The 26820-nt window shown below is 38.0% G+C and overlaps 1 protein-coding gene across 2 annotated transcripts in view; it reads right to left on the bottom strand.

The window, feature by feature from the left end:
• Positions 1-2081: 2081 nt before the first annotated feature.
• Positions 2082-26820, bottom strand: part of LOC128505459 (von Willebrand factor A domain-containing protein 5A-like) — a 71577-nt gene continuing 46838 nt past the window's right edge. Inside the window, exons 11-22 of one of the 2 annotated variants that reach the window (XM_053475889.1) lie at positions 23065-23214; positions 22741-22850; positions 21434-21651; positions 20554-20592; positions 17274-17309; positions 12936-12959; positions 11033-11050; positions 8498-8533; positions 6909-6935; positions 6656-6807; positions 3746-3869; positions 2082-3574 (exon numbers count right to left, since the gene is read on the bottom strand). In XM_053475889.1, the coding sequence (XP_053331864.1) occupies positions 3495-3574; positions 3746-3869; positions 6656-6807; positions 6909-6935; positions 8498-8533; positions 11033-11050; positions 12936-12959; positions 17274-17309; positions 20554-20592; positions 21434-21651; positions 22741-22850; positions 23065-23214 (1014 nt within the window). In that variant the 3' untranslated portion in view covers positions 2082-3494. The remainder of the gene's footprint in view (positions 3575-3745; positions 3870-6655; positions 6808-6908; positions 6936-8497; positions 8534-11032; positions 11051-12935; positions 12960-17273; positions 17310-20553; positions 20593-21433; positions 21652-22740; positions 22851-23064; positions 23215-26820) is intronic. The other variant, XM_053475897.1, reaches the window with a different exon arrangement.

Raw genomic sequence — 26820 nt, 5'->3', positions numbered from 1 at the left:
TTTTACATTTCTTCTTGGCTTCTATGAATTTGAGAGAATGAAAGAATAGCTGGAGCCCCTGCCACCTTTGAAAGGTTAATGGTTTAAAACCTGTAGAGCAGTGGGAGATATGCATCTTCTCCAAATAATTATTTTTCCCAGTGACATAAAAGGTTTTGGAAGTTACTAAATCTAACTGGTAACCCAGTGGACCATTAAAAATTTGGGTATATACGATGCCATTCAAAACACTCACACACTACCTACCTACCTACCTATAGGCTACCTACCTCTTCCCTTGCTATGAATTTAATGTTATCATGAAGCTACTCCATACAGATTACAGAACTATACAGAAAGGCACAGATGGTTAAAGATCGATTGAAGCAAAAGTAACACACATTTGCATTACTAGTTACTAAAAAAGTAATATATTATTATTACTGCGTTACTCTACTGAAAAGTAAGACATATATATATATATATATATATATATATATATATATATATATATATATAACATAGTACTTTTGCACAGTAACATAACATTACAGGAGAATATATGCATGGCTGTAAGGGAAAAAAAATAGTACAAGACAGACCAGTTTTCAGACGGAACCAAAAAAACGTGTATGTACGCTCTAGGGATTTGCAAAAAAAATTGAAAGGAGCGAGTGTGACAAAGTTACCAGAAGAACTCATATTCTCCAGCAAGCTCAGTGAAACCTAACAACTGTTTTCTTATAGTACTGTGCAAAAGTCTCGGACACATACAAAAATATGGCAAAAGCAAAAAATGGTTTTTAAAACATTTCTGCATAAAATAATCTTCTATAAAGTGCAGTAAGGAGCGATAAAGAGTAATAAAATAAACAGTCAATATTTGGAGTAAAAACTCATTGCGTTCCACAAGACAAGCAAAATTTTAAAATATTTTTTGCCTTGTTATGAGCGAGTCTTGATTTACGAGTACCAAGTATCATCAAGTATCATGTGGCACGCATGCGCTTTTTGTTTTGATACTGAGCGTCACATGACCACAAATGAGCCAATGGTTTTTCTCTCTCTCATGCTGCAGAATTGTGTGCGCATGCGTACTGTTTATAATAACATTGTGTTTGCGCGTAAAGCATCTTTTATTTTGTGTGTGTTTTGTAGAAATCTTCCATGTTAAAGATCCTGTTTCTCTCTCTGTGTCAAAAATCACTGATTCCGTTAGTGTTTGTGTATGCATGTTGGTGTCATTAGAGTGTGTGTGCCTCCTCTCTCCTCCTCTCGCCTTCCCAGACACAATGACACACACACACACACACACACACACACACACACACACACACTGCTCTGTCGCAATTCTTTTTAAAGGTAAAGTGCAGGTAAATTTGTTTTATTTTTACTTTACAGCAGTGAGTCTGTTAGTGTGCACGCTCAAGTGTCATTAGTGATGATCCATGTTAAAGAAGTTTTCCGATAAACCAGTGTATGTGTGTGTGTGTGTGTGTGTGTGAGAAAGAGCAAGAGAGAGTTGCTCCACACATTAGCCCTCCCTCCTCTCAAATAAGAGCGAAGGGAGGGCTGTAAGATGAGAGGAGAGAGGGAGGGAGTCATTCCTCCTCTTGACTTACTTTAGTTTCACACACACACACACACACACACACTAATGGAAACGCTCTAATGGAAGTCTGTCAGGATTTATTTTTCTTTTTTTCCAAGGGTAAAGTGCAGTTTATTTTGTTTTATTTTTACTTTGTTATTTAGTATTAATTATTTTGGGATATTTATTCAAGTTGTGGAACAAATAAACTAAGTTTTCATTATTTCTTATGAGGGAATTTGCTTTGATATACAAGTGTTTTAATATGTACAAGCATGCTACCGGCGCGAATTATGCTTGCAATCCAAGGTTCCACTGTATAACTTGCATAATTGAGGCTTATGAATAACTTTTATTCTTTTTTTTAAATAATCATTAAAACTGCTGCACCTACTTTTAGGACATACTCTAAATCTTAGAGTTGGAAACTACTACACACATGGGAATGCTTGAAACATAATGTTAGAAATGTTAGAAACAAAATTACATATATATGTTTTATTAGGTTGATTATTAGCTTACAGCATGTATCAGCTACAGTAGCTACAAAAGAGGCCACATAATTAGACACAATTACAACATTAAAACGATTAATTTGTTTAAATCTCATATTCAATATTTCAGCTAACAGATATAATGCAAATATATAGTAAAGGCTCAGCGAAATTTGCACATTTCCTAAAGAAATACATTTCAGACACAGGTTCCGTCAGTGTGAAGGTTTCAGTTCTTAGACTTTTGTATTTGTGAGACTATTCTTTCAATTGAATTCCAGTTTGTTAGTGCATTTCCTGTTTTGATTGGATTTGTGCATTTTGTGTTTACTGATCATAAGTTGCCTTATTTAAGGTCTTTGGTTTCTTTCTGAAGGGGTCTAAAATTAGACTGATCTAAAATATGCAAGTCTTCTTTAAACAGTTGATGTTGAGATGTATCCGCTGCTTATGCTCTGTAAAACCTTTATAAATGTTTAAATCCAGGGTGTTATTAATTTCTGATTTATGAGGCTTCTAACTCTAAATGAAGTTCTTCTTTGTAGCCAGTTTCATCATAGTGCTTGATGGTTTTTGCAAATGCACATGACAATACTGTTCTTGCAAGAACTATTCCAGAACAGCTGACCTTCATGTCTTAAATTTACAACCTACTGTTGTTGTTACTTAATTGCCTAATTACATGTGTTATTTCATAGTTTTAAAATCTCCAGTATTATTGTAGAATGTTGGTAAATCACCAAAAAAAGGAATTAGAAGGTGTGTCCAAACTTTTGACTAGTACTATACATGCTGAGTTTTTTTTCCTGTTTGTCTTATGTAAGCTTATTTGAAGAGTTCTTACCCTCAGTTCTCTGTTTGATGATTGAAGCAAATTGCTTCTAAATAAAGTACAAAGTATAAAGGAAATATAAATTGTAAAGAAAAACCAGGAAATATTTAAAATGACACTTAATTTTAACTATTCAAAATGTAATATATGTGTATTTTTAAAACATACAGTATTAATAATTTCTTGGTGTTCCAAAATATCAAGAATGCAGATGAGCTCTCTCTCTCTACACTATGATTAATATTTTTTATGAACTATTATTACACATTTCAAATACCCTTTATACATGTGAACATTAACCCTTACCAACAAATGCATTAAACCTGTGATTCAATGATCTTGGTTGGATTCTTGGGCCAACACCACATACTTCACACCATGGAATAAATGTTACCATAAAATCCAAAAGTAAAGATTTTACTAACAAAACATAATTTTTTGTAAATTGATAAACAAAATGTTTTATTGCCATACTAGTACATATACCTACATAATCTTATGTGTAAAAACATGCTAATTAAAGCTTTTTTTATATATATAAATTAGAAAAGAAAGGATGCCAGGGCTTCTGTGTGAATGCTGTAAGACGGTGAAGGCTTCAGAGCCCAAGAGCATCTTCTTTAACCTGACAGCCAAGTAGAGAATTACCTACCCGCACACACTCTAGGAGGTTACCCACTGAAAAACAAACACACACACACACACACACACGTTCAGATTAGACATTTCCATAATTTTATTAAATAAATAAATAAAGTCTGGCATATTTTGAGCAGTAAAAATATGTTGTTTTGTTAAATATGTTTAATTTCACAATTAAATAAATAATTATTGAAAAGTAAAGATCACCTGTCTGAGTGCGAAGCCATTCCACTGCTTTCATGGCCAAACACTGCCACTCAACCTGTGCATCGATCTTAAAGCCATGTAACCAAATCAGAGCCAGAAGTGTAGCCCAGACATCTGGCTTCACCTGAACAAAATAACAAACAGAAAACTTACATACATACCCATGCTGGATAAATCAATATATACTAATATACTAATATAACTACTATGTAGTTTTGGATTTTGTTTTCCCGTCTCTGTGTGCATGGAGTTTGCATGTTCTCCCCGTGCTTGGTGGGTTTTCTCCGGGTACTCCTGTTTTCTTCTACAGTCCAAAGACATGCAGACTAGGCTAATTGGTGATTAATGAGTGTGTGAGTGGTTGTATGTGTGTGTGCCCTGTGATGGATGTGATGGAAACATTAAAGTGTGACAAACATGCAAAGAAATAATAAATTAGTAAGGGGTAGTTTTGTCTTGATATCTGTATTTTGTCTTTGCCATGTTCTTTTACCACATGTTGGATATTGAACTAATTCAACCTTATGCACAGGTAGATCCTTACTCTGCCTCTGTAAGCCTCTTGTTCATTTGTAACCTAAAGCAATATTTCATATCCAGTAATAAATTTTACATTTGTCTAAAATACTCTATTAGGTACATATAATTCTAACTACTGTAAGCATTTTTACACCAACAATCATTTAAAAAATTAGATCACACATCTTCTTCTTTGTCTTTCGGCTGTTCCCTTTCAGGGGTCGCCACAGCGAATCATTTGCCTCCATCTAACCCTATCCTCTGCATCCTCTTCTCTCACACCAACTAACTTAATGTCCTCTCTTACTGCATCCATAAATCTCCTCTTTGGTCTTCCTCTAGACCTCCTGTTTGGCAGTTTAAACCTAAGAATCCTTCTACCGCACCACTCTAACATACTTTTCTGCCACTCCAGACTTCCTCATACAACACCACAGCTTCTCTCTCGGCACCCTGCCGTACGCCTTCTCTAAATCTACAAAGGCACAATGCAACTCTTTATTACCTTCTGAAACCCTATTGCTGCTCACAAATGCTCACCTCTGCCCTTAACCTAGCTTCCACTACTCTTTCCCACAGCTTCATTGTATGGCTCATAAGCTTTATGCCTCTGTAATAACCACAGCTCTGCACATCATTAAAAATCGGCACCAATACACTTCTCATCCATTTTTCTGGAATCCTCTCACTCTCCAAGATCTTGTTAAACAAACTAGTTAGAAACTCTACTGCCACCTCTCCCAAGCACTTCCATACTTCCACAGGTATGTCATCAGGACCAACAGCCTTTCCACTTTTCATCCTCTTCAACGCCCTTCTCACCTCACTTCTACTAATATTTGCTAATTCCTGCTCCACAACAGTCACCTCTTCTACTCTTTGTTCTCTTTCGTTTTCCTCATTCATCAACTCTTTAAAGTACTCCTTCCATCTTCCCATTAGCCTCCTGGCATCTGTCAGTACATTTCCATCTCTATCTTTAATCACTCTAACCTGCTGCACATCCTTCCGATCTCTATCTTTCTGCCTCACCAACCTGTACAGATCCACCTCACCCTCCTTACTATCCAATCTAGCATACAAGTCCTCATATGCTCTTTGTTTGGGCTTTGCCACCTCTACCTCCACCTTATGTTGCATCTCCCTGTAATCCTGTTTACTCTCTTCAGTCCTCTCAGAGTCCCACTTCTTCTTAGCTAGCCTCTTTCCCTGTATACACTCCTGGACTTCCTCGTTTCACCACCAAGTCTCCTTGTCCACTTTTGCCTTACCTGATGACTAAAAAACATTCTTCCTTTCTCAGCTTCCACCACTTTGTCCTCTGCACTGCCTTTGTCCTCTTCACCTTCCTCACCACCAGGGTTATTTTACACACCACCATTCTGTGTTGTCTGGCTACACTCTCCTCTAACAACACTTTGCTGTCACTAATCTCTTTTAGATTACAACGTCGACATAAGATGTAGTCCACCTGAGTGCTTCTGCCTCCACTCTTATATGTCACCCTATGTTCCTGCCTCTTCTGGAAGAAAGTATTTACTACTGCCATTTCCATCCTCTTTGCAAAGTCCACCACCATCTGTCCTTCTACATTCCTGTCCTGAAAACCAAACCTGCCCATCACATTTTCATCACCTCTGTTCCCTTCCCTAACATGTCCATTGAAGTCTGCACCAATCACCACTCTCTCTTACCTCTGGGGATGCTCTGCATCACTTCATCTAACTCACTCCAGAATGTCTCCTTCTCTTCTTACTCACATCCTACCTTTGGGCATAGACACTAACAACATTTAACATCACCCCATCAATATCCAGCTTCATACTCATCAACCTGTCTGATACTCTTTTCACCTCTAGAACATTTCTAACAAACTCCTCCTCAGGATAACTCCTACTCCATTTCTTTTCCTATCCATACCAAGGTAAAACAATTTGAACCCTGATCCTAAACTTCTAGCCTTGCTACCTTTCCACCTGGTCTCCTGGATGCACAGTATATCCGCCTTCCTTTTCTGCATCATATCAACCAACTCTCTCGCCTTCCCTGTCATAGTCCCAACATTCAAAGTCCCTACAGTACTATCACTCCTAAACTCTTGCCTTTCCTTTACTCTCTCTGTTTTCGAACAGTAGCCCAATTTCCACCAGCACCCTGTAGGTCAACAGCACCGGTGGCGGTCGTTGTTAACCCGGGCCGCGACCGATCCGGTATGGAAATGATATTTGTGATTCGCATCTTTAATTTTGCAAATGTTTTTACGTCGGATGAAGACACAAGGAGACACTGGGTTGTGCCCCCAACCCCTATGGTTGCATTAAAAAAAAAAAAAAAAAACTTTAGATCACACATGATTACCTATATATACATATACATTTAATGTGTATTAACCTTTTCAGGAATCTTTGCAATCAGCTCTTTTTTTGTCACTCCAAACACCTCTGCAAGTGTAGACTCCATTTGCCAGCAACCCACAGCTTCCTGGAGGGAGACAATCTGCAACAGTGGGTCCATTGAAGCCTCAGAAGTTTCTAAAGAGGCAGCTGTATAGATATACACATACAGAATAAACTAATAAGTAGCAATAAAATACAATTCACACACGTAAGAAGTGTTTTCTTATTAAATCACTGATGAACATTACCTTGTTTTACGCTAAAGCTTCTGTTAGCTAAAGAAATGAAAAATACAGTATTAAGCTTTACCACAAGCATTTGAGAATTGAGCTCAAACAATTCCATTTACAAAAGGCACTATCATCCTACCATCATGGCATTATCTGGCGACTCTGACAGTAATTAACTAATGTATGGTGTACTGTATGAAATAAAAACCTCACGTGAAGGATACATAAACATTGCTACACAAAAGCAAATATACACAAAAAATTTTTACGTTTTTTTTAATTAAGGTTTAAAAATCTTAAATTCAGTGGCGGCCGGTCGATAAGGGGTGCAGGGGTCCCACCCCCTTAAAGTTAGCCAAAGAAGAATGCTACTTTAACATGTAATTATTTAACATAATAATTATTTATTTTAATAATGAAATAAAGTAATTTAGTCCGAATATTCCACTGTATTACTTAATATAATTTATTTACAATAAAAAAAAATCTGAACTTAATTACGTTCATTTGTGTTCGTGTACGTGGGGCGCCGGACAAACGAGTATCTATGTAGACACATAAATTTTTTGAAAAACATGATTTGAGGCTGAGCTCTCATTGGATTTTTTCAAATCATCCTTTGGGCGCAGTTCCCCCCCGAACCCTCCCACTTTTGTTCTTAGTGAATCAATATTGTTTTTAAATATTTGGGCTCATGTGATTGGACCATTCTCAACAAGTCCTATTAACGGTCAGCAGATTGTTAGTTAATGTATTAAATAGTGATTGACGTTAAAGCCGGCAAAATATGAGAGGAAATTCTGTAATTTCTTTGCCGAAATACCCCTTCACAAGGCGATCGGACGAAGAAAGAAAGAAAGTTAAAGAGCTTGGACCAGATCGACCTGATCTTCTAATTAAGCAGCAGTCAAGTGATCACGGCCAAAGCTTTTCTGCACTTCTTATGGCAAGCGGAGCTGGCTGACTGGATGCAATGTGAGTCATGCCTTTATTTTATACTAGTAATAATGATGATTAATCACCTGATAAATAGCGATTTACAGGCGACTATTAAAAGTCCTCCCCCTAAAAAAATTTTTTTAAATAAAAAATGACCAGCTGCCACTGCTTAATTTGTTAATACAGTTACTTCTTACATGTTGAACTTCTACTACTAACTGATTACTTGGTCACTTAGTTACTGCTCAGTAAGTAACACCCCTTTTACAGCTCAAAAATGCTTTACAGACCCAGTGAGGAATTAAGTAATTAATTAATCGAATCAATTTGCATCTATTATTTAGTTTGAAATGTTTCTAGTTTTAAATTGGTTACACACCATATTCAAAATCTACCTACAGTGCATCCGGAAAGTATTCACAGCGTATCACTTTTTTCACATTTTGTTATGTCACAGCCTTATTCTAAAATGGATTAAATTCATTTTCTTCCTCAGAATTCTACACACAACACCCCATAATGACAACATGATTTTTGCAAATTTATAAAAAAAAAAGTAAGTATTTACAGCCTTTGCCATGAAGCTTAAAATTAAGCTCAGACTCATCCTGTTTTTATGCCCAATCTAACAGAGAAAGTATTAAAAAGAATAATGTTCAATTACTTACAGAAGCCAAACCAATTTTTAATCCTTTTGGTCAAACCTATTTCAATTAAACAGAAAGAAAAAAACAGGTTAAATGTTTATGTACTTTGAACATGTTGTGAAGTAAGGAAAGCACAGTTTACACACCCATGGTTATGTCACAGATTTTAAGAATGAGACAGCAAAATGTAGCTGTCTTATTTTACAAACAAGCATGCTACTTCCTAGATTACTGGATTGATAAGTGGTACTAATTAAAACAAAGTTCCTTTATAATGTATATTTAAGCTCGTTAGGTTTTTATTCATTACACTGAGCTTGTAAACTGACCAATATCCATGTTGTGTCAAGTACCGTTCAATTACAGTTCAGCTGCATTTGGCCTGAGTTGTGGATGGGAACTTTTAGATGGGAACAAATGCAACTGAACATATTTATTGTACTTACAAAATGACACCTATTAGATCAGTTTTCATTTAGATCTGATACAAGTGATTAATATGATAAAATGTTCTTTTTAATATCTTGATTGTCATTATTTTATTTTTTTAATGAGACTGTCAGTAAAACATTACATTTTACTTTTGTCACACAAAAAAATACATAAATAAAAATAAGCATGTTTGAAAAAACATTTATTGTAAAAGCAAAATTATACGTGTTCGTTTTCATGTACAGTGGTGTGAAAAACTATTTGCCCCCTTCCTGATTTCTTATTCCTTTGCATGTTTGTCACCCAAAATGTTTCTGATCATCAAATACATTTAACTATTAGTCAAAGATAACACAAGTAAACACAAAATGCAGTTTTTAAATAATGGTTGTTATTATTTAGGGAGAAAAAAAATCCAAACCTACATGGCCCTGTGTGAAAAAGTAATTGCCCCCTGAACCTAATAACTGGTTGGGCCACCCTTAGCAGCAATAACTGCAATCAAGCGTTTGCGATAACTTGCACGAGTCTTTTACAGCGCTCTGGAGGAATTTTGGCCCACTCATCTTTGCAGAATTGTTGTAATTCAGCTTTATTTGAGGGTTTTTTTTAGCATGAACCGCCTTTTTAAGGTCATGCCACAACATCTCAATAGGATTCAGGTCAGGACTTTGACTAGGCCACTCCAAAGTCTTCATTTTGTTTTTCTTCAGCCATTCAGAGGTGGATTTGCACCCAAGATCGCTTCAGCTTGAGTTGAACAGATGGCCGGACATTCTCCTTCAGGATTTTTTGGTAGACAGTAGAATTCATGGTTCCATCTATCACAGCAAGCCTTCCAGGTCCTGAAGCAGCAAAACAACCCCAGACCATCACACTACCACCACCATATTTTACTGTTGGAATGATGTTCTTTTTCTGAAATGCTGTGTTACTTTTACGCCAGATGTAACGGGACACGCACCTTCCAAAAAGTTCAACTTTTGTCTTGTCGGTCCACAAGGTATTTTCCCAAAAGTCTTGGCAATCATTGAGATGTTTTTTAGCAAAATTGAGACGAGCCTTAATGTTCTTTTTGCTTAAAAGTGGTTTGCGCCTTGGAAATCTGCCATGCAGGCCGTTTTTGCCGAGTCTCTTTCTTATGGTGGAGTCGTGAACACTGACCTTAATTGAGGCAAGTGAGGCCTGCAGTTCTTTAGATGTTGTCCTTTTTTGTGGCCTCTCAGATGAGTTGTCTCTGCGCTCTTGGGGTAATTTTGGTCGGCCGGCCACTCCTGGGAAGGTTCACCACTGTTCCATGTTTTTGCCATTTGTGGATAATGGCATTTGCTGTGGTTCGCTGGAGTCCCAAAGCTTTAGAAATGGCTTTAGAACCTTTACCAGACTTGAGATAGATCTCAATTACTTTTGTTCTCATTTGTTCCGGAATTTTTTTGGATCTTGGCATGATGTCTAGCTTTTGAGGTGCTTTTGGTCTACTTCTCTGTGTCAGGTAGCTCCTATTTAAGTGATTTCTTGATTGAAACAGGTGTGGCAGTAATCAGGCCTGGGGGTGACTACAGAAATTGAACTCAGGTGTGATAAACCACAGTTAAGTTATTTTTTAACAAGGGGGGCAATCACTTTTTCACACAGGGCCATGTAGATTTGGAGTTTTTTTTCTCCCTTAATAACATAAACCATTTAAAAACTGCATTTTGTGTTCAATTATGTTATCTTTGACTAATAGTTAACAGTTTTTGATGAGCAGAAACATTTTGTGTGACAAACATGCAAAAGAATAAGAAATCAGGAAGGGGGCAAATAGTTTTTCACACCACTGTAGATCTACAAGTGATAGAACATGGTAATTGATGGCATTTAGCTCTTCCTGCCCTAGTATTTTCTCTATAAGGACCTTAATACCTGGTTTCTTAATGTGGACTATGCAAACCTTTTCTACATTATATTTATTCATACATTTTATTACTATCCATTACAATGATCACTATAAAATAATAAATGTCACAGGAAAATCCCACCATCCTTAACACATTAGCGATAAGAATCCAATATTCAAACTGACATTTATAGTTATATTTAACTTTACATAAAGTTAGAACAAAAAAGATTATGCAAACTTACTTTTTTTTACGTAGCATCCTTTAGCCAAACAAAGAGAAAATGGGGGAAAAAACATTGTGTTAATAATAAGAGATACATTTATATGAGGGGTGTGCAAGGCAAACCAGTACTTGAGATGAAATTTCTAGTGGATGAAAGCTTAAAGACGATTTACGGAAGACTTTTATCCACAGTACAGTGATAAGGCTCTTAGCTGCAGTAAAACATTTTTTGTTTAAAATTATGCCAGCTGAGGTGGCTCAGAACCGACTGCAGCTGTTCCCGCGACATTCAGCGAGTTTAATTTTTGATGCTTGAAAATCAACAGATAACATGTTGCCAATTTGCAGAAAAGATGCATCTGTCAGTGGGAACTGTTTACACAATCATTCTGAAACACAATGGTAATGTGATAGCCACTATCATCTGGAGATCACAAGTTCTATTCTAACACAATGCTACAGCTATCATAGCAGCATTCAGTTAGAGCAGTGGTAGCTTAGTGGGTTAAGGCTCTGGGTTACCGATCAGAAGGTTCAGGGGTAAAGTCCCACATGTACCAAGCTGCCACTGTGGGGTCCTCAAGCAAGGCCCTTAACCTGGTCTACTCCAGGGGCACCATATGTAGTTGACATTATTATTATTTTTTTTAATTAGACTGTCAATAAAACATTTAATTTTACTTTTGTCACGAAAAAATAAAAAAATGGAAATAAGCATATTTTAAAAAAAGATTGTAAAAGCAATTTAAAACCTGTTAGATTTGTTTTTACAAGTGATAGAACATGGAAATTAATGCCAGTTAGCTCTTTCTGCTCTAGTGTTTTCTCCTTAAGGGCCTTAACATTAGGAACTTGTTTCTTTATCTTTGTTTCTTGTGTGTTCTGCTTTACTTTAAACTATAATGGCCGTGAAGTGCAAAAAAATTTACAAAACTGACTTCAGGACCACCGTAAGTACGCCATATTTGAAACCACAATAATGTTTGCACATTCATACACACACAAATCTACCGCTACTACAGTACTTCCTGTATATCTTGAGTGACAGATGTCTCGTCCAATTAGCGGTAAGCATTTCATTCGCAAACTATACCTACCTTTTCCGGTTTGTATTGGAATTGCCGAGAAGTGCAATACAAATTAACAAAACGGAAAACAAATTAACAAATTCAAAACCAAATTAACAAATCCGAAAACAAAATAACAAAACTGAAAACAAAATAACAAAAACAAAACAACAAAACTCCCCCCTTAAAAAAAAATAGATTTGGGTTTTGTTATGTTTTTTTTTTGTTACATTTAGTAAATGTAACTAACCTTAATTAAAACTGACTGTACTTTGAGCTCCTGTTCATTATTTTTATACACACTCACAGGCACATACACACACACGCATGCACACGCACGCACACACACACACACACACCTGTCAATACTCAGGAGCTTGGATAATTACTACAGTCATTAATATATTTTTGCTGACAACAATTCTTATATCTCTAACTGATCATGTGAGTAGCTTCTCTCTTAAAAAAATTGTTATAACACAGATTCTAATTATTGCCCTGCATCAAGCAAAAAAAAAAAAAAAAAAAACTAAGGATATTGTGAAAATATGTGGATTTGTGTTAAGAACTGTCTGATGCATTTTTAAAATCTAGAAGGACAGGCTGAGCTGTCCCACAATTGACAATAGAAATCACAGGTATGTTTTATAGTGAAACTAGGAGCATTTCCAAACACACTGTGATAAGAACTTAAAGGATTTATATTATGATATGATCACTATAAATTAATAATTGTCACAGGAAAATCCCACCATCCTTAACACATCAGCGATAAGAATCCAATATTCAAACTGACATTTATAGTTATATTTAACTTTACATAAAGTTAGAACAAAAAAGATTATGCAAACTTACTGTTTTTTATGTCATATCCTCTAGCTAAACAAAGAGAAAATGGGGGAAAAAAACATTGTGTTAATAATAAGAGATACATTTATATGAGGGGTGTGCAAGGCAAACCAGTACTTGAGATGAAATTTCTAGTGGATGAAAGCTTAAAGACGATTTACGGAAGACTTTTATCCACAGTACAGTGATAAGGCTCTTAGCTGCAGTAAAACATTTTTTGTTTAAAATTATGCCAGCTGAGGTGGCTCAGAACCGACTGCAGCTGTTCCTGCGACATTCAGCGAGTTAAATTTTTGATGCTTGAAAATCAACAGATAACATGTTGCCAATTTGCAGAAAAGATGCATCTGTCAGTGGGAACTGTTTACACAATCATTCTGAAACACAATGGTAATGTGATAGCCACTATCATCCGGAGATCACAAGTTCTATTCTAACACAATGCTACAGCTATTATAGCAGCATTCAGTTAGAGCAGTGGTAGCTTAGTGGGTTAAGGCTCTGGGTTACCGATCAGAAGGTTCAGGGGTTAAGTCCCACATGTACCAAGCTGCCACTGTGGGGTCCTTAAGCAAGGCCCTTAACCTGGTCTACTCCAGGGGCACCATATGTAGTTGACATTATTATTATTATTTTTTATTAGACTGTCAATAAAACATTTAATTTTACTTTTGTCACGAAAAAATTAAAAAATGAAAATAACCATATTTTAAAAAAAAGATTGTAAAATCAATTTGATACCTGTTAGATTCATTTTTACAAGTGATAGAACATGGAAATTAATGCCAGTTAGCTCTTTCTGCTCTAGTGTTTTCTCCTTAAGGACCTTAACATTAGGAACTTGTTTCTTTATCTTTGTTTCTTGTGTGTTCTGCTTCACTTTAAACTATGATGGCCGTGAAGTGCAAAAAAATTAACAAAACTGACTTCAGGACCACCGTAAGTACGCCATATTTAAAACCACAATAATGTTTGCACATTCATACACACACAAATCTACCGCTACTACAGTACTTCCTGTATATCTTGAGTGACAGATGTCTCGTCCAATTAGCGGTAAGCATTTCATTCGCAAACTATACCTATCCTTTCCGGTTTGTATTGGAATTGCCGAGAAGTGCTATACAAATTAACAAAACGGAAAACAAATTAACAAATTCAAAACCAAATTAACAAATCCGAAAACAAAATAACAAAAACAAAAACAAAACAACAAAACTCCCCCCTGCAAAAAAATAGATTTGGGTTTTGTTATTTTTGATTTTTTTTTTTTCCGTTTTGTTAATTTTTATTGCACTTCTCGACCATGTCAGATATTTGTTATGTAGGATTTTGTTAATTTGTTTTTAGTTTTGTTAATTTGTTTTGCACTTCAGGGCCACCGTAAAGACCAGATCAGAGTAAAAAATATATAGGCAAATGAAGAAAACAAACAAAGCAACCCAAGATTTTTAAGCCACAAGTGTGGAACACTCTGCGATGGGCTTAATCCACAAACTTGACTGCAATTAAGCATGCATTACAAAAAAAACTGAAGACAAAGCACATTTGAAGAACAAGCAGGAATTGAAGACCGCTGCAGTTAAAACTGGTGTTACATCAACAGCAAAATATAACCCTGCATTCGGTGAATTTTTCAACTTCCTGCAGTCTCAGTTCATTAGGCAAATATTAGCTGTGGAAAGATTTGATCCGACTAATTGTTTGTCAGAATAAATAGATTCTTTCTGTGCTTGTTTGCCCCATGTGGAGTTAACATTGGATGATGTGACGTGTTTCACGGAGGGAAATTTTGCTTCCACTTCTGATCATTCAACCCTGCGATAACAATTTTGCCATAAGAGTTAACTTCAGGCCTTCATTCACTAAATGTCTGGCTGAGGAAGCAGCACTGATTGCGCCATTTCATGCCGTTTCACACACAGTACTGTAAAACACCTAACCAATCATAGATGAGACTAAAGATGAGTCACACGTCAGCCAGATCAGCCAAGCACATCCAGGTCATGATTTCACCTAAGAATTTAACGAAGTTCCGCCTCCCTATTACCTCCAAGCACCTGTAACCCATCTGCAATCCACATCTGCCTTTAAAAGGAAGCTTAGAATTTAATCCTACCTCGCCTGTTTATCAACTTCGAACTTGGATCGCGCTTCTGGATTTTATCTCCCTCGCTGCTGGATAACTGTTACCGACCCTGCATGTCTCTTCGATCTCGACTCGCACTGTTTCCCACAACCTGTGTGCGCTTGTAAGCACTTCCGCGAACATCGTACAAGAGTGTTTTCGCCTATACGCTCAGGCATTCATTCTCCGGTGGATTCTCGCTCCAAACATCGGGTGCCGCGATCACATACACACTAGTCCCTTAGTCAAAGATTCACGCTCTTTTGGAAATCCCCTTTCACACTCTGCTTCTGGGGTCATGGAGATCCCCCCACGTCATCGACCCGCCTCCTCTCTTATCACAGGGGATTCCCCCATTCATCCTACTCACTCACACGCGCAGCCTCTCTCCTTTTTGCTCCTGCCGTGCCTGCATGGTAAAACTCCTTTGTGCCTTTCCTTTAACAAAGCTGTTTGTCTGCAATTGGGTTTACTTCTGTTCAGTCATGCCCCTGACAGTATACTTCGGCCATGATGGACCCAGCGGACTTGGATCAGTTAAGGCAGGTGCTTTCACAAAAGGGGGGCGATGCTGAGCTCTCACCAACAAAACATCCAGCAGGTAAACCAGACTCTTTCCTCCATTACCACTCAACTTCAGCAACTCCTAGATAACCATATCCCAGCTCGAGTGTACCCCTCACATCATGAACCCTGGCTCCCAAACCCACACCCATACAAAAGGGAACCCGGAACCTGTCGCTCTTTTTTTTGTCCCAATGCTCCTTGCTGTTTGAGCTCCAGTCATCCTCCTTCCCTACTGAATGTACTAGGGCGGCTTATGTTATCACTCTCCTCACCGACCGGGCATGTGAATGGGGAACTACTGTTTGGGACGCCAATGACCCTTGCTGTGCGACCTTCAGAACATTCACTGAGAAAATGAATAGGGTGTTCGACCACTCCCACAGAGTTCCGCACTCTGGCCGCATTTGCAAACTGGGACACCCAAGCACTCTATGATGTCTTTCTTCACGGTCTCAAGGACCAGTTAATCAGGCAGGAGCTACCCTGTAATTTCATGGTCTTATGGATTTAACGTGTCGTGTAGATGCTCGGCTAACTAGAGATGCCGCATTCGATCCAAGCTCCCTTTTAGTTCTGGACCCTCAGCACCACCACTGTCGACTCCTAGCTTGCACACAGTATCCAGGCTGAGCCCCAGTTCATAACCAGAGCCTATCCACGGAAACAGAACCCGGATCTCCCCTGAAGAGCGTCAACAGAGACTCCAATCCGGTTCCTGCCTTTATTGTGGCCAGATGGGTCACTATTGTCTCCAGTTCCCTTTGAAAGCACAAACTTCTCCAGTGAATCTAGGGGCTCTGGAGGGGTCAGCCATTAGATTCGTCATGGGCATTTAAAGGTAACCAGCAAGCCCAACCACTTCCATCCAGCTCGTGCTTCGTGCACCTTTGCTGGCATCATCCACACATCAAGAACTCTCAACAAGAACTCCAAAGTCCGGCAACGAAAAAATGCTCAGAAGAAGTTCCAGACTGCTGCCATCGGTAATCAGGCACTCAACACCTCACTGAGGGGCTTTCTCGAATGTTGTCATCTCAACCTTAGCGCACCAACCAATCAGCAACGCCGTGATTTCCTTTGCTGGAGGTGGACCACCAGATGAGAACGAAACGTAACGCCAGTAAACAAACAAAGCTTCATACCTTGCTCAAAATTGGTGCTCGCCTCATAACTAAACCTTAAGATTGAACCCAAGGCTCTGCTCTTGTGACTTTTTCAATCTAGTAAACAGAAAACTCCATTAACTCTTTTCCTTTGAACCGTTTGTGTGTGTGCGTGTGTTTAAGTAGCGTAGTTTCATGTATCATAGATTAGTTAAATAAATTCTTGTTTCTTTATAAAGAACTGCTGTCTTGGTCATGTATTTTGAAGTCTAAACATTTGCCCTGATCTCATGTTACTTTGCTTGTATTTGATAAAGACCAGATTTTGTATTATCAGCGATGGCCACGTGATAAACAAGAATTGGTAAGATACACTAAATCATGCTAAATGCTGGATGGTTGATAAAGTGTATGTCATAAATTTTAATCAGTTTAATCAAATTAATCAAATTGTAAAAATTCGATTCACCTCTAACCCAGGTTGAAACCTTACAAAAATAAAGCAAATATAATTAATCCAATGGTTGAAAACAAGTATATACTTACAGTAACTAGAACACATTGATTCGTCTGCATCATACACTGTAAAACAAAAACAGGACTTTAGGGTAATGTGCAAAGTATTTGTATAAGATGCAATAAGAAAAGATCAGCTTAGAGCAGATGAGACCAGGTAAGATTGGCATCTTCGCGGTCTGCATTGACTTTTTTTTTTTTATAAAAACAGAATAATTAAATTTTTTATTGCAGACCGAGATGATGTACAGTATGCCAATCCTATCCTTTTAAAAAAAAAAAAAAAAACATACGTATCAAAGGAATTTAATAGTATGATAAACCTATGTAGTGTATGTCATATACATCTGTAGTACTCCAGTTGTTATTCCACTGTTGCTTGGCAATGTTTAGCTTCTGGCATTTGTGTGCCAGTTAAGGGCTTCTGTGGAACATAGCAATTTTCACACTGATCTTAGGGCTCCTCTTCGTATCTCTCCTCCCCCCTCCTCCTCCTCTGGGCTCCTGCAATCTGCATGGGCCCAATACGTTGACTTGTCGCCTTACTGGCACATTTTCAACAGTTCCAAGCTTTTAAAACTTTTTAGCATGGCTCTGGCGGTGCTTACTGGTAATTTCAACTGATTTCAGTTTTCTTTGTAACTCTCAAAATAAATGCAGCTCAACACTCCTCCTAACCAATTTGAGATAAGTTTTTTGATGTTACCCATGTTAGTGGAGGACAAAAAGGATTTTCCCTGTGTTACTTCATATTTATTGCCCAGTGAAAAACAGCTAGACACTAAACGCAAAATCAAGAAACATTCTTTCCCCAAAGACAAAAAAAATAAATAAAATAAAAAAGGTTTTATTAATGTCATGTAGCTGGAACTCTAAATTTGTCTATGACTAAGGCCTGGTCATTTTAGGATTATGTATCATTATGTCAACCAAGTCCAGGTCTAAGCTATGTGTTTAAAGATAAGACTACAATCAAGTACTATGATTTATGCAGATTTATCTTAGAGACATGTACCCTTAACGCTCTGCTTTGAACTTTACTGAAAGCCTGTCTATAAAATCCTGCCCAACATAAGGAACAACCACCAGCAAACGGGCAACAAATTTGGTTTGCCCCAAAGTGCCTACAATAGGCACATGAACATTAGAACATTAGAACTGCACCTTTTCTGAGAAAAAGATGGCACCAGGATTCACTGTGGGAATAAGGCAAGCTGGTAGAAACAGTGTGATGCTTTGAGAAATGTTCTGTTGTTAAATTCTAAATCCTGACATTTTTGTGAATGTTACTTTGACATGTACTTCCTACCTAAACGCTGTTGACGACCAAGTACACCCCTTTATGGCAGTAGCCTATTTTACCTACGGCCGCTGTGTCACAAGACATAAGAATGAAAATAAAAGCCCTTGCAAGGCTTTAAAGGGGGTCAGTGTAAAGTGAGAGTGGTTGTGCACTTTCGGGAAGACCTTCCTGTTTGGAGATAACATGGGTTTATTAATTGGGAACTTAAAGAAACTGAAATAGTTAAATAGATTGACGCACTAAATAGTCATGAAATAGACTAGCGCTGCCAGGCGTGGCGCATGTCTACTGATTACCCCTACAGCACCGCTACGAGGGTGACCGCAGATACAATATTAGGCACACACACAAAAATTTATCCCACAAAGGAGGTTTCTGCTGACTCAGTGCTGAGCATTACTTGCGTTTATGTCAATACCTCATGAAAATGGTTTTAGTTCCACTTTCTGTTGGATTGAAATTGTTTATTAGGTTAGGGTTATTAGGGTTTGTCATATTTAAAATAATAAAGGCATTTAATTTAGTAAAAAATTACTGTTCCAAAAAATTCTGGCCAGGTAGAAATTGACCTGATAACTGTGCATGCTCGATTAAAAACAGTGCCACACAAATCTTTAGTTGAGGCCGGAATTCACAAACAATGCAGACACTACTGCAAATTGTACACATTGACAGAGTTTGATATGGGTGGTCACCTGCCAAGGGCAGCATTTTGCAGGAGGCAGCACAGAATGAAAGGGAAAATAAAGGCAGTGGACTGACTCCGTTGTACTGTACATGATGGGGAGGGAGGTGGCTAAGTGGACATCATATCAGGTCTCCCTACTGGAAGCCTGACTATGGGCAGCAAGAAAAAAAAGCACACATCTAACTTTGTACAGCAATGTAATTAGTCAAATCCTACCACAAAATGCTACAGGGTAAACTACAGTTCATTCATAATACTGTGAATATATATTGTACCTTACAGTTTATTTCAATACTGTGTATATTATTTTAATACTGTGAATATATACTGTATTGTACACTTTAGAGATAGTAAAAATACGAGGGGCATTCAAGTCAAACTGGGACTTTTGATTGTGCGGATATCAGAACATCTTCATTTCTATATTTAATGCCCTGCAACAACTAAAGCACCTATCCCAGCATTTCGCTAGTGCTTAGATGGCGTTAAGGTAGAAATGGCCCAATCCTTTAATAGCCCAAACAGGTAAAAAAAAAAAGTTCTCTTGGTACCCAATGTGCATTCACCTTCTGGAAAAGCAGGTCTTCTTAAATAATTATGTGTACTATTCCCACAGACAGGTGCACCTCTTCCACAAGTTGGAGACAAGTAATCTGTCGATTTTAAAGGATCAGGTGTTCCACTGGCTAATTTTTCACTAGAATGAGTGCAGTGAGTCACCTCGGCTAGGATCGTCATTTAAAAACATATGACCTCCTTTAAAATGTTTAAACTATTAAAATGTTTTACTGTGGCTAAGAGTCTCATCACCATACTGAGCTTAAAGCCTTGAACTTGAAGTTTCAGTAAATGTTTTTATGCCTACATTCACAATAAATTTCACGCTTGCACTAACATGGTTGCACACGATATTGTGTGGCCTGATACAGCAGGGGGCCATTTGTACCAACAATGATCACACTCTACAATAGCTCATCAATGTTGATGGAACACTATTTTGCCCAAGGCTTATTACCAATATCCAGTAATTATATCCATATGCAATGCCACTTTACTTATATTTATTGTTTCAGTTCTTTTTTCCCCTTATATCCAATTCATTTTATTACTGTTTTTTTTTGCATTTTTGGGTGTTTGCACTACTCTGCCACTTTAATTTTATTCAAGTCTGCTGCTAATACTGTATGTGCTTACACAGAACTACAAAATTAAACTTTTAGACTGTAATCTAGTCTAACCTAATCTAATAAGTAAACTTAACAGATCACAATACACAATTATTTAAATTATCAACAAGTATGTAGTGTAATAATACTTACAGGAATAATAACACAATTGTGCATCATAACTACTCAAACCTGTACAGAAGCAAACAAATGTACGATGTTAGATCATTTATGTGCTTTCTATAATTTTTAAGCTCATTAATTGTAAAAAGATAAAAGACAAGTCATAAATACGAAATACAGTGGAACCTCGGATTGCGAGTAACTCTGTTTGCGAGCCTTCCGCAATAATTTTTTATTTTACTTTGTGTCCAAGTGTAGTGACCTTTCTTTAGTAACTGTACTGCAACAATGGACCTTGTGAAAAAAAGGTTAAAAAGGCTGTAGCAGTGCGGGAGATGAATCAGTTTAAATGACAATGCAATGTCACATTTCCACGAAATCCATTAAAGGTGGCAAAAGCAAGTGTCATTTAAGAGGTTCCTTGTTAAAGAAGTTGTGCGCGCGTGTGTGTGAAGGTCGTCCTACACAGTAGCCCACTCCCTCCTCCTCTCCTCTCTCATCTTTCTTCAGCCACAATTCTTTTCGAATGTAAAAGGCAGGTTAATTTGTTTTATTTTTACTATAATTTAAAAAAAGATATATTTATATGAATATTTTGGGTTGTGGAATGAATATGAAAATTGAATAATAGAAAATTGAGAGTTTCCATTATTTCTTATGGGGACATTCGCTTTGATATACAAGTACTTTGGATATACAAGCACACTTCCAGAACAAATTATGCTTGCAATTCAAGGTTTAACTGTATTTAGGAACTCACCAAAATAAATGAATGAAGATAAAATAAGATGAAGTCTGCAAAATTTTAACTCAATTATTTTAATACACAATTAATCTATCAACAAATATTAAGTGTAATTAAGTGTAAAAGGCGGGTCAAATAAATAAACATGGTAAAAAGAACGCTTACCTTGTGTTGGAATTCTCCTCGTCACCAGTGGTCCTTTCACAGCTTGTCCACTGCCCTTATTGACAGCTATGAAGGCAGTGTGTGAGCTGCTCACTCCAGACTGTTTGCTCAGTTCCACCACCCTGGCCTTTAAAGCCTCTTTATCAACTCCATCATCCTGCTCTTCCCTTTCCAGCGAGCGGATTAGACAACGAGCGCCCAACTTGTGGATGACCAGTCTGTATACACACACACACACACACAGACACACACAAACGTTTCAGTTGTTTTGTAGGAGTAAAGCAAAATATTTAAGTCAATACCACACATTCACATGTCATAAATAAATATAAATAAAAATATTATAAAATAACATGAATGTTCCAAATTCTCCATGAACCTTTAGTTTCTAAAGCTTAACTCACTAAACTGTTAAAGATTTTTGTACTATCCTTGAATACTACCAATATATTATTAAATATTTAATATATTGCACATTGAATGGTGAATATCTTTATTGTCATTACATGCTATGAGTACAATAAAATTTAATCTCCCATTACAAAAATAAATAAATGAATAAATCTGCTATTTGCCAGTTTATGAGCACAGTCCTTAAACACCCTCTTCGGATCTTATCTGGACCTGGGGCCTCTTATGCATTGACTCTTTTAAGAAAACGAATTAGGTAAATACACTTAATTTAAAACATCACTCCAAACAGTGTAGTTACTCCCAAATGTAATATAACAGAATCAGTAAGAGACTGTGTTATCCAAAATAGAGACTGCATTCTCCTGTTTTTTGCTGTTTTAACTTTGACTAGTTTTGAAAGAATAAAGATTTTTTAAATAATATTTGTGTTTTAATTATTAGGGTATTGTTAGGACAACTTGTTTTTACATTAATGGGCTAAAAAGGGAGACAATTTTTGGAGTAGATGAAAAGTTAGGTCTAAGTCCCTAAAGAAATATATTGATTGAGCCCACAACCAATATTACTTGAGCTGACTTAAATATTTCAATTACAAATTGAGTCAACTTAGGATTTTGAACTGGGTACATATTGTGTCAACTAAACAAATATTTAGTTTGGCCGGCAATTTTTTTTCTAAAAGCTGTGCAACTTGTTACCAAACTTTTTTCCATTAAGGCGGCTTTTTTTTTACCGTGTAGCTTTGCCTAATATTGAGTACTGTGAGCTGACTGACAGTTATGCCAAATAAAGCCACCCAACCAGCCTTTATTATATGATTACACACACATCTTAATCCTAGAGTATCATAATAAGATGAAAGACTGTTTGCTTGTACTCCTTGAAGCAGTTACCCGCTATTCTCAATAGACATCATGGAGAAGTGCACAGTGTTTGAGACCTCTTGTTCTCCTAGGCGGTACCGCACTGATATCTTTCCATTGGCCTCTGAATTCTGACAGTCCTAGGGGCAGAGAAAAAAGGCAATAACATAAAATGTGATTTTATGATAATGAGTAGATCCAGAGACTTCCTAGAGGGACACTTGCAACTTAAATGATGTTTTAAGCTTTATTTTTTCTCACTCGTGTGCATAAACAATTGCAAATTCATGGACTACTAAAGAAAGTAGTACATTTGATTTTAGTTAAAATTTTTCCTGACAAATAAGCTCTTACCTCTCCTTTCAACTGGGCATAAATCAGCGCTCTTTGACCATGGAAAAGTGTTTTAATTGGGGGACTCAGACGAGTGAAAGACAAACCAGCCCAATCCTCAACAATATCAATTACTGCTGGTTGTAAAGCAAAGCGAAGAGACTGCATTACCTAAAATTGAGAAAAAAATATATAAAAAATAAGACAGAGAAGAGGCATGATTTACACTATGTACAATGACCATAAATGAGAAACATCTAATAATTAAGGCCCAAGCACTATGACATCTGTACTATGTGCTATCTTCACATGAGATTTGCTGCATAGCTCACACACTTGCACATATACATGTCAAACACAGTACACATTAAGATCGCACTGAGCTAACCAATTTTCACTATGCATGTAATAGGCTCAACTCAACAGGAATTCTGTTATTTTGGGTTGTTTTCAAAACGCACGCAATTGATTTTTATATACTCCTTCTAGGGAATTTATGCTGCGAGCAACGATGATCAGCCCAAGCATGGCGATGCCTTAAATTTAGGCAGTAAAGTGGCAATAACTTCCTGACTGACATCATATTAAGTGAAATCACATTGAGTGACATCAGCATCCGGGGCTTTTGGAGGTCTTAACATGCTCAAGGTTGTATGTTGCGCCTGTGTGGCGATGGAGTAAGTGTTGCTGCAAGCAACAATGACTGGCTCAAGTGTCATTGCTGCCCGGGCACACCAGTATTTGTCACATACACAGTCATACACAGTACGATATGCAGTGAAATGCTTATACGACCGCCAGTGACCTTAACAAGAGAATTAAACCTTATAATAAGAAATAAATATGAATAAAAGAAATAAAAGAAATGCGATAGAAAATTTAATTTAACTAGGATAAAAATAGAAATTAAAATAGAAATATACTGTACATAGAACATTTTTTTAAAAATTGAAATTTGGTAAAGAAAAATGGTGTGAAAATGTGCATAGAAAGTGACTTATGAAGGTGCCTTATTAAAGTGTCTTCGTGCAATGGTCCAGAATGTAAACATAAACATGTAAGTGTAGATGTGAGTGTAGGTGTGTGTGAATGTGTCCATAGTGTCCATGGATGTTAAAAGATTGTACTAGATCTGCATGGTGATGTGGTTGAGAGACCTTATCGCCTGCGGGAAGAAGCTCCTCCTCAGTCTCTCTGTGTTGGTCTTCAGGGAGCGGAAACGCTTTCCTGACCTCAACAGAGAAAACAGTCCATTGTTGGGATGGCTGAGGTCCTTCACGATCTTCCTGGCCTTGGTCCAGCACCGCTTGGTGTAGATTGAGTGCAGGTCAGGGAGCTCGGTGCGGATGATGCGCTCAGCTGATCGCACCACCCTCTGAAGAGCTCGTCTGTCCTGCATGGTGCTGTTCCTTAACAGGTCGTGATGTTTCCCGTTAGGATGCTCTCTATGGTGCAAGAATAGAAATTTCTGAGCACCTTGGAGGGCAGTCTAAAGTCTCTCAAGCGTCTGAGGTGGTACAGACGCTGCCGGGCCTTTTTTACCACGGTGTTAATGTGACAGGACCATGACAGGTCCTGCGTGATATGAACACCAAGGTATCGAAAGCTGTCCACTCTCTCCACTGGGCTTCTGTTGATGACTGGGGTCTAGTAGTTCCTCTCCTGCTCTGTACTGAAGTCCACTATTAGCCCCTTTGTCTTGCTGACGTTCAGGAGGACATCCTCTGGAACCACTTCCAGGCGCTCAAAGCACTTCATCACTACTGAGGTTAGGGCTACAGGGGGATAATCATTGAGAGAAGCAGGATATGGTTTCTTAGGGACAGGAACAATGATGGACTCTTTGAAGCATGTGGGGATCAACGACTGAGATAAAGAGATGTTGAATATCTCAGTGAACACAGGTGCTAGCTGGTCTGCGCAGGCTCTTTGAATACGACCGGAGATGCCGTCTGGTCCTGTTGCTTTCCTGGTGTTCACTCTCTTGAAGACTCTCCTCACGTCATGCTCGGTGATGATGAACGCGTTTCCAGTGCTGGCAGTGTCTTCCTGCCTGCAGTTGTTAGCGCCGCTAGCATTAGCATCGCTGGCGTCTTTAGCTGCAGCCTCGAAGCGAGCATAGAAGGTGTTAAGCTCGTCTGCCAGATTCGCGTCCGCGTTTGTCATACCAGATGTTGGTGCTTTATAGGGCTGTGTATTGGCAAGGGCCTCACGATACGATACGTATCACGATACATGGGTCACGATACGATAAATCATGATATATTGCGATACAATACATATTGTGATATATTGCAATAGTTTGTATTAGTATGTGTGTCACATTATATTGACAACTTGATTAAGTAGGCAGACGAATTAAAATTCCAATTCCAATTTATTTTTCATCCATTCCAATTCATTAGAACAGCACAGTGTGATTGAAGTCCATATTGTTATAAAACACTTAACACTTAAACATTCAACTAAAATGTATATGCCACTAAAGTTACATATAAATTAAATAAACAATTTATAAAACTAAAATAAATTTAAGCAAAAAAATTTAAGTTCATCAAGTAAACATAAAACTGGAACATAATGCTCTAATATGAGGTATTCATTGTCACCAAACTGTAAGACCAAAAACTCTCTTGCCTCCAAACTATTAGAAACTTAAGTGTAGTATCGATACTTGAGGTTTGACTATCGATACACTATCATAAAAGAAATTATCGCGATAGTTAGATGTATCGATATTTTTGCACAGCCCTAGTGCTTTATAATCCGTTATTGTCCTTAGTCCCTGCCACAGGCTCCTAGAGTCACTCTGTTGGAGTTGTGCCTCTAGTTTTTTCCCGTAGCGCTGCTTCGCCTCTTTCACCGCTTTCCGGACGTTGTATGACGCAGCCTTGTACGGTTCCATGTCCCCCGACAGAAGTCCCGTGTTGTAGGCAGCAGTGCTAAGCGCTGCGCGTTTGAGGTTGGCACTATTAAAGTCCGCCGCTATTAAAGTCCGCCGCCACAATAAGCTGATTATGACCGATGTAAACTCCTGAGGGAGATAAAAAGGACGACACATGATGGACAGTAGTTCCAGGTTGGGTGTGCAGGAGCGTGTAAGAGGAACAACGCTCGCGCTGTTGCACCAGCTGCTGTTAACCATTAAACACACGCCGCCTTCCCTTGACTTCCCCGAGTCCTGTGTCCTGGGTTCAGCCATGTCTCGGTGAAGCAGAGGAGATTGCAGTCCCGAATGTCTCTCTGGAACTTTATCCTGGACCTGAGTTCATCGATCTTGTTCTCCAGTGACTGGACAGCGGTGTGCACGTGCTCTCAACCTGTTCCTGAACCCGGCTCGTTTCCCTCTGGGCCACCGCTCCGCGTCGCATCCTTTGTTTTCCCTCAGGATCTCACTCGGCCAGCTCGGGTCCAGAGGCAAAAACGTCGAATTGTGAGTAAATTGTATACCAATAGAAACAAGAGTGTCTCTATCATACCTAATGTACTCAATGGTGATGATTTGACTGGTTTTAAAACTCTGAAAACTAAAAGTTAAAAAACAAAAACAAAGAGAAGGGGGTCGGAGCAGTCTTGACGGCAGCCGACCTCACCGGCGCCATCTTGGAATCAAGGGTGATTTCAAGCATCACCCTCCTTTTAACATGTCAAGTCTGCCATTCTAACCCAATCAGCCTGACATAATGATCTCCAGCCTTGTGCTCGTCAACATTCTCACCTGAGTTAACAAGACGAATACTAAAATGATCTCAGCAGGTCCTTTAATGACAGCAATGA

The sequence above is a fragment of the Clarias gariepinus genome, chromosome 2 (genome assembly GCF_024256425.1).
Source record: "Clarias gariepinus isolate MV-2021 ecotype Netherlands chromosome 2, CGAR_prim_01v2, whole genome shotgun sequence".
NCBI lineage: Eukaryota > Metazoa > Chordata > Actinopteri > Siluriformes > Clariidae > Clarias > Clarias gariepinus.
Note: the sequence above shows the minus strand (reverse complement) of the source record. Positions and strands in the feature narration are given on the sequence as shown.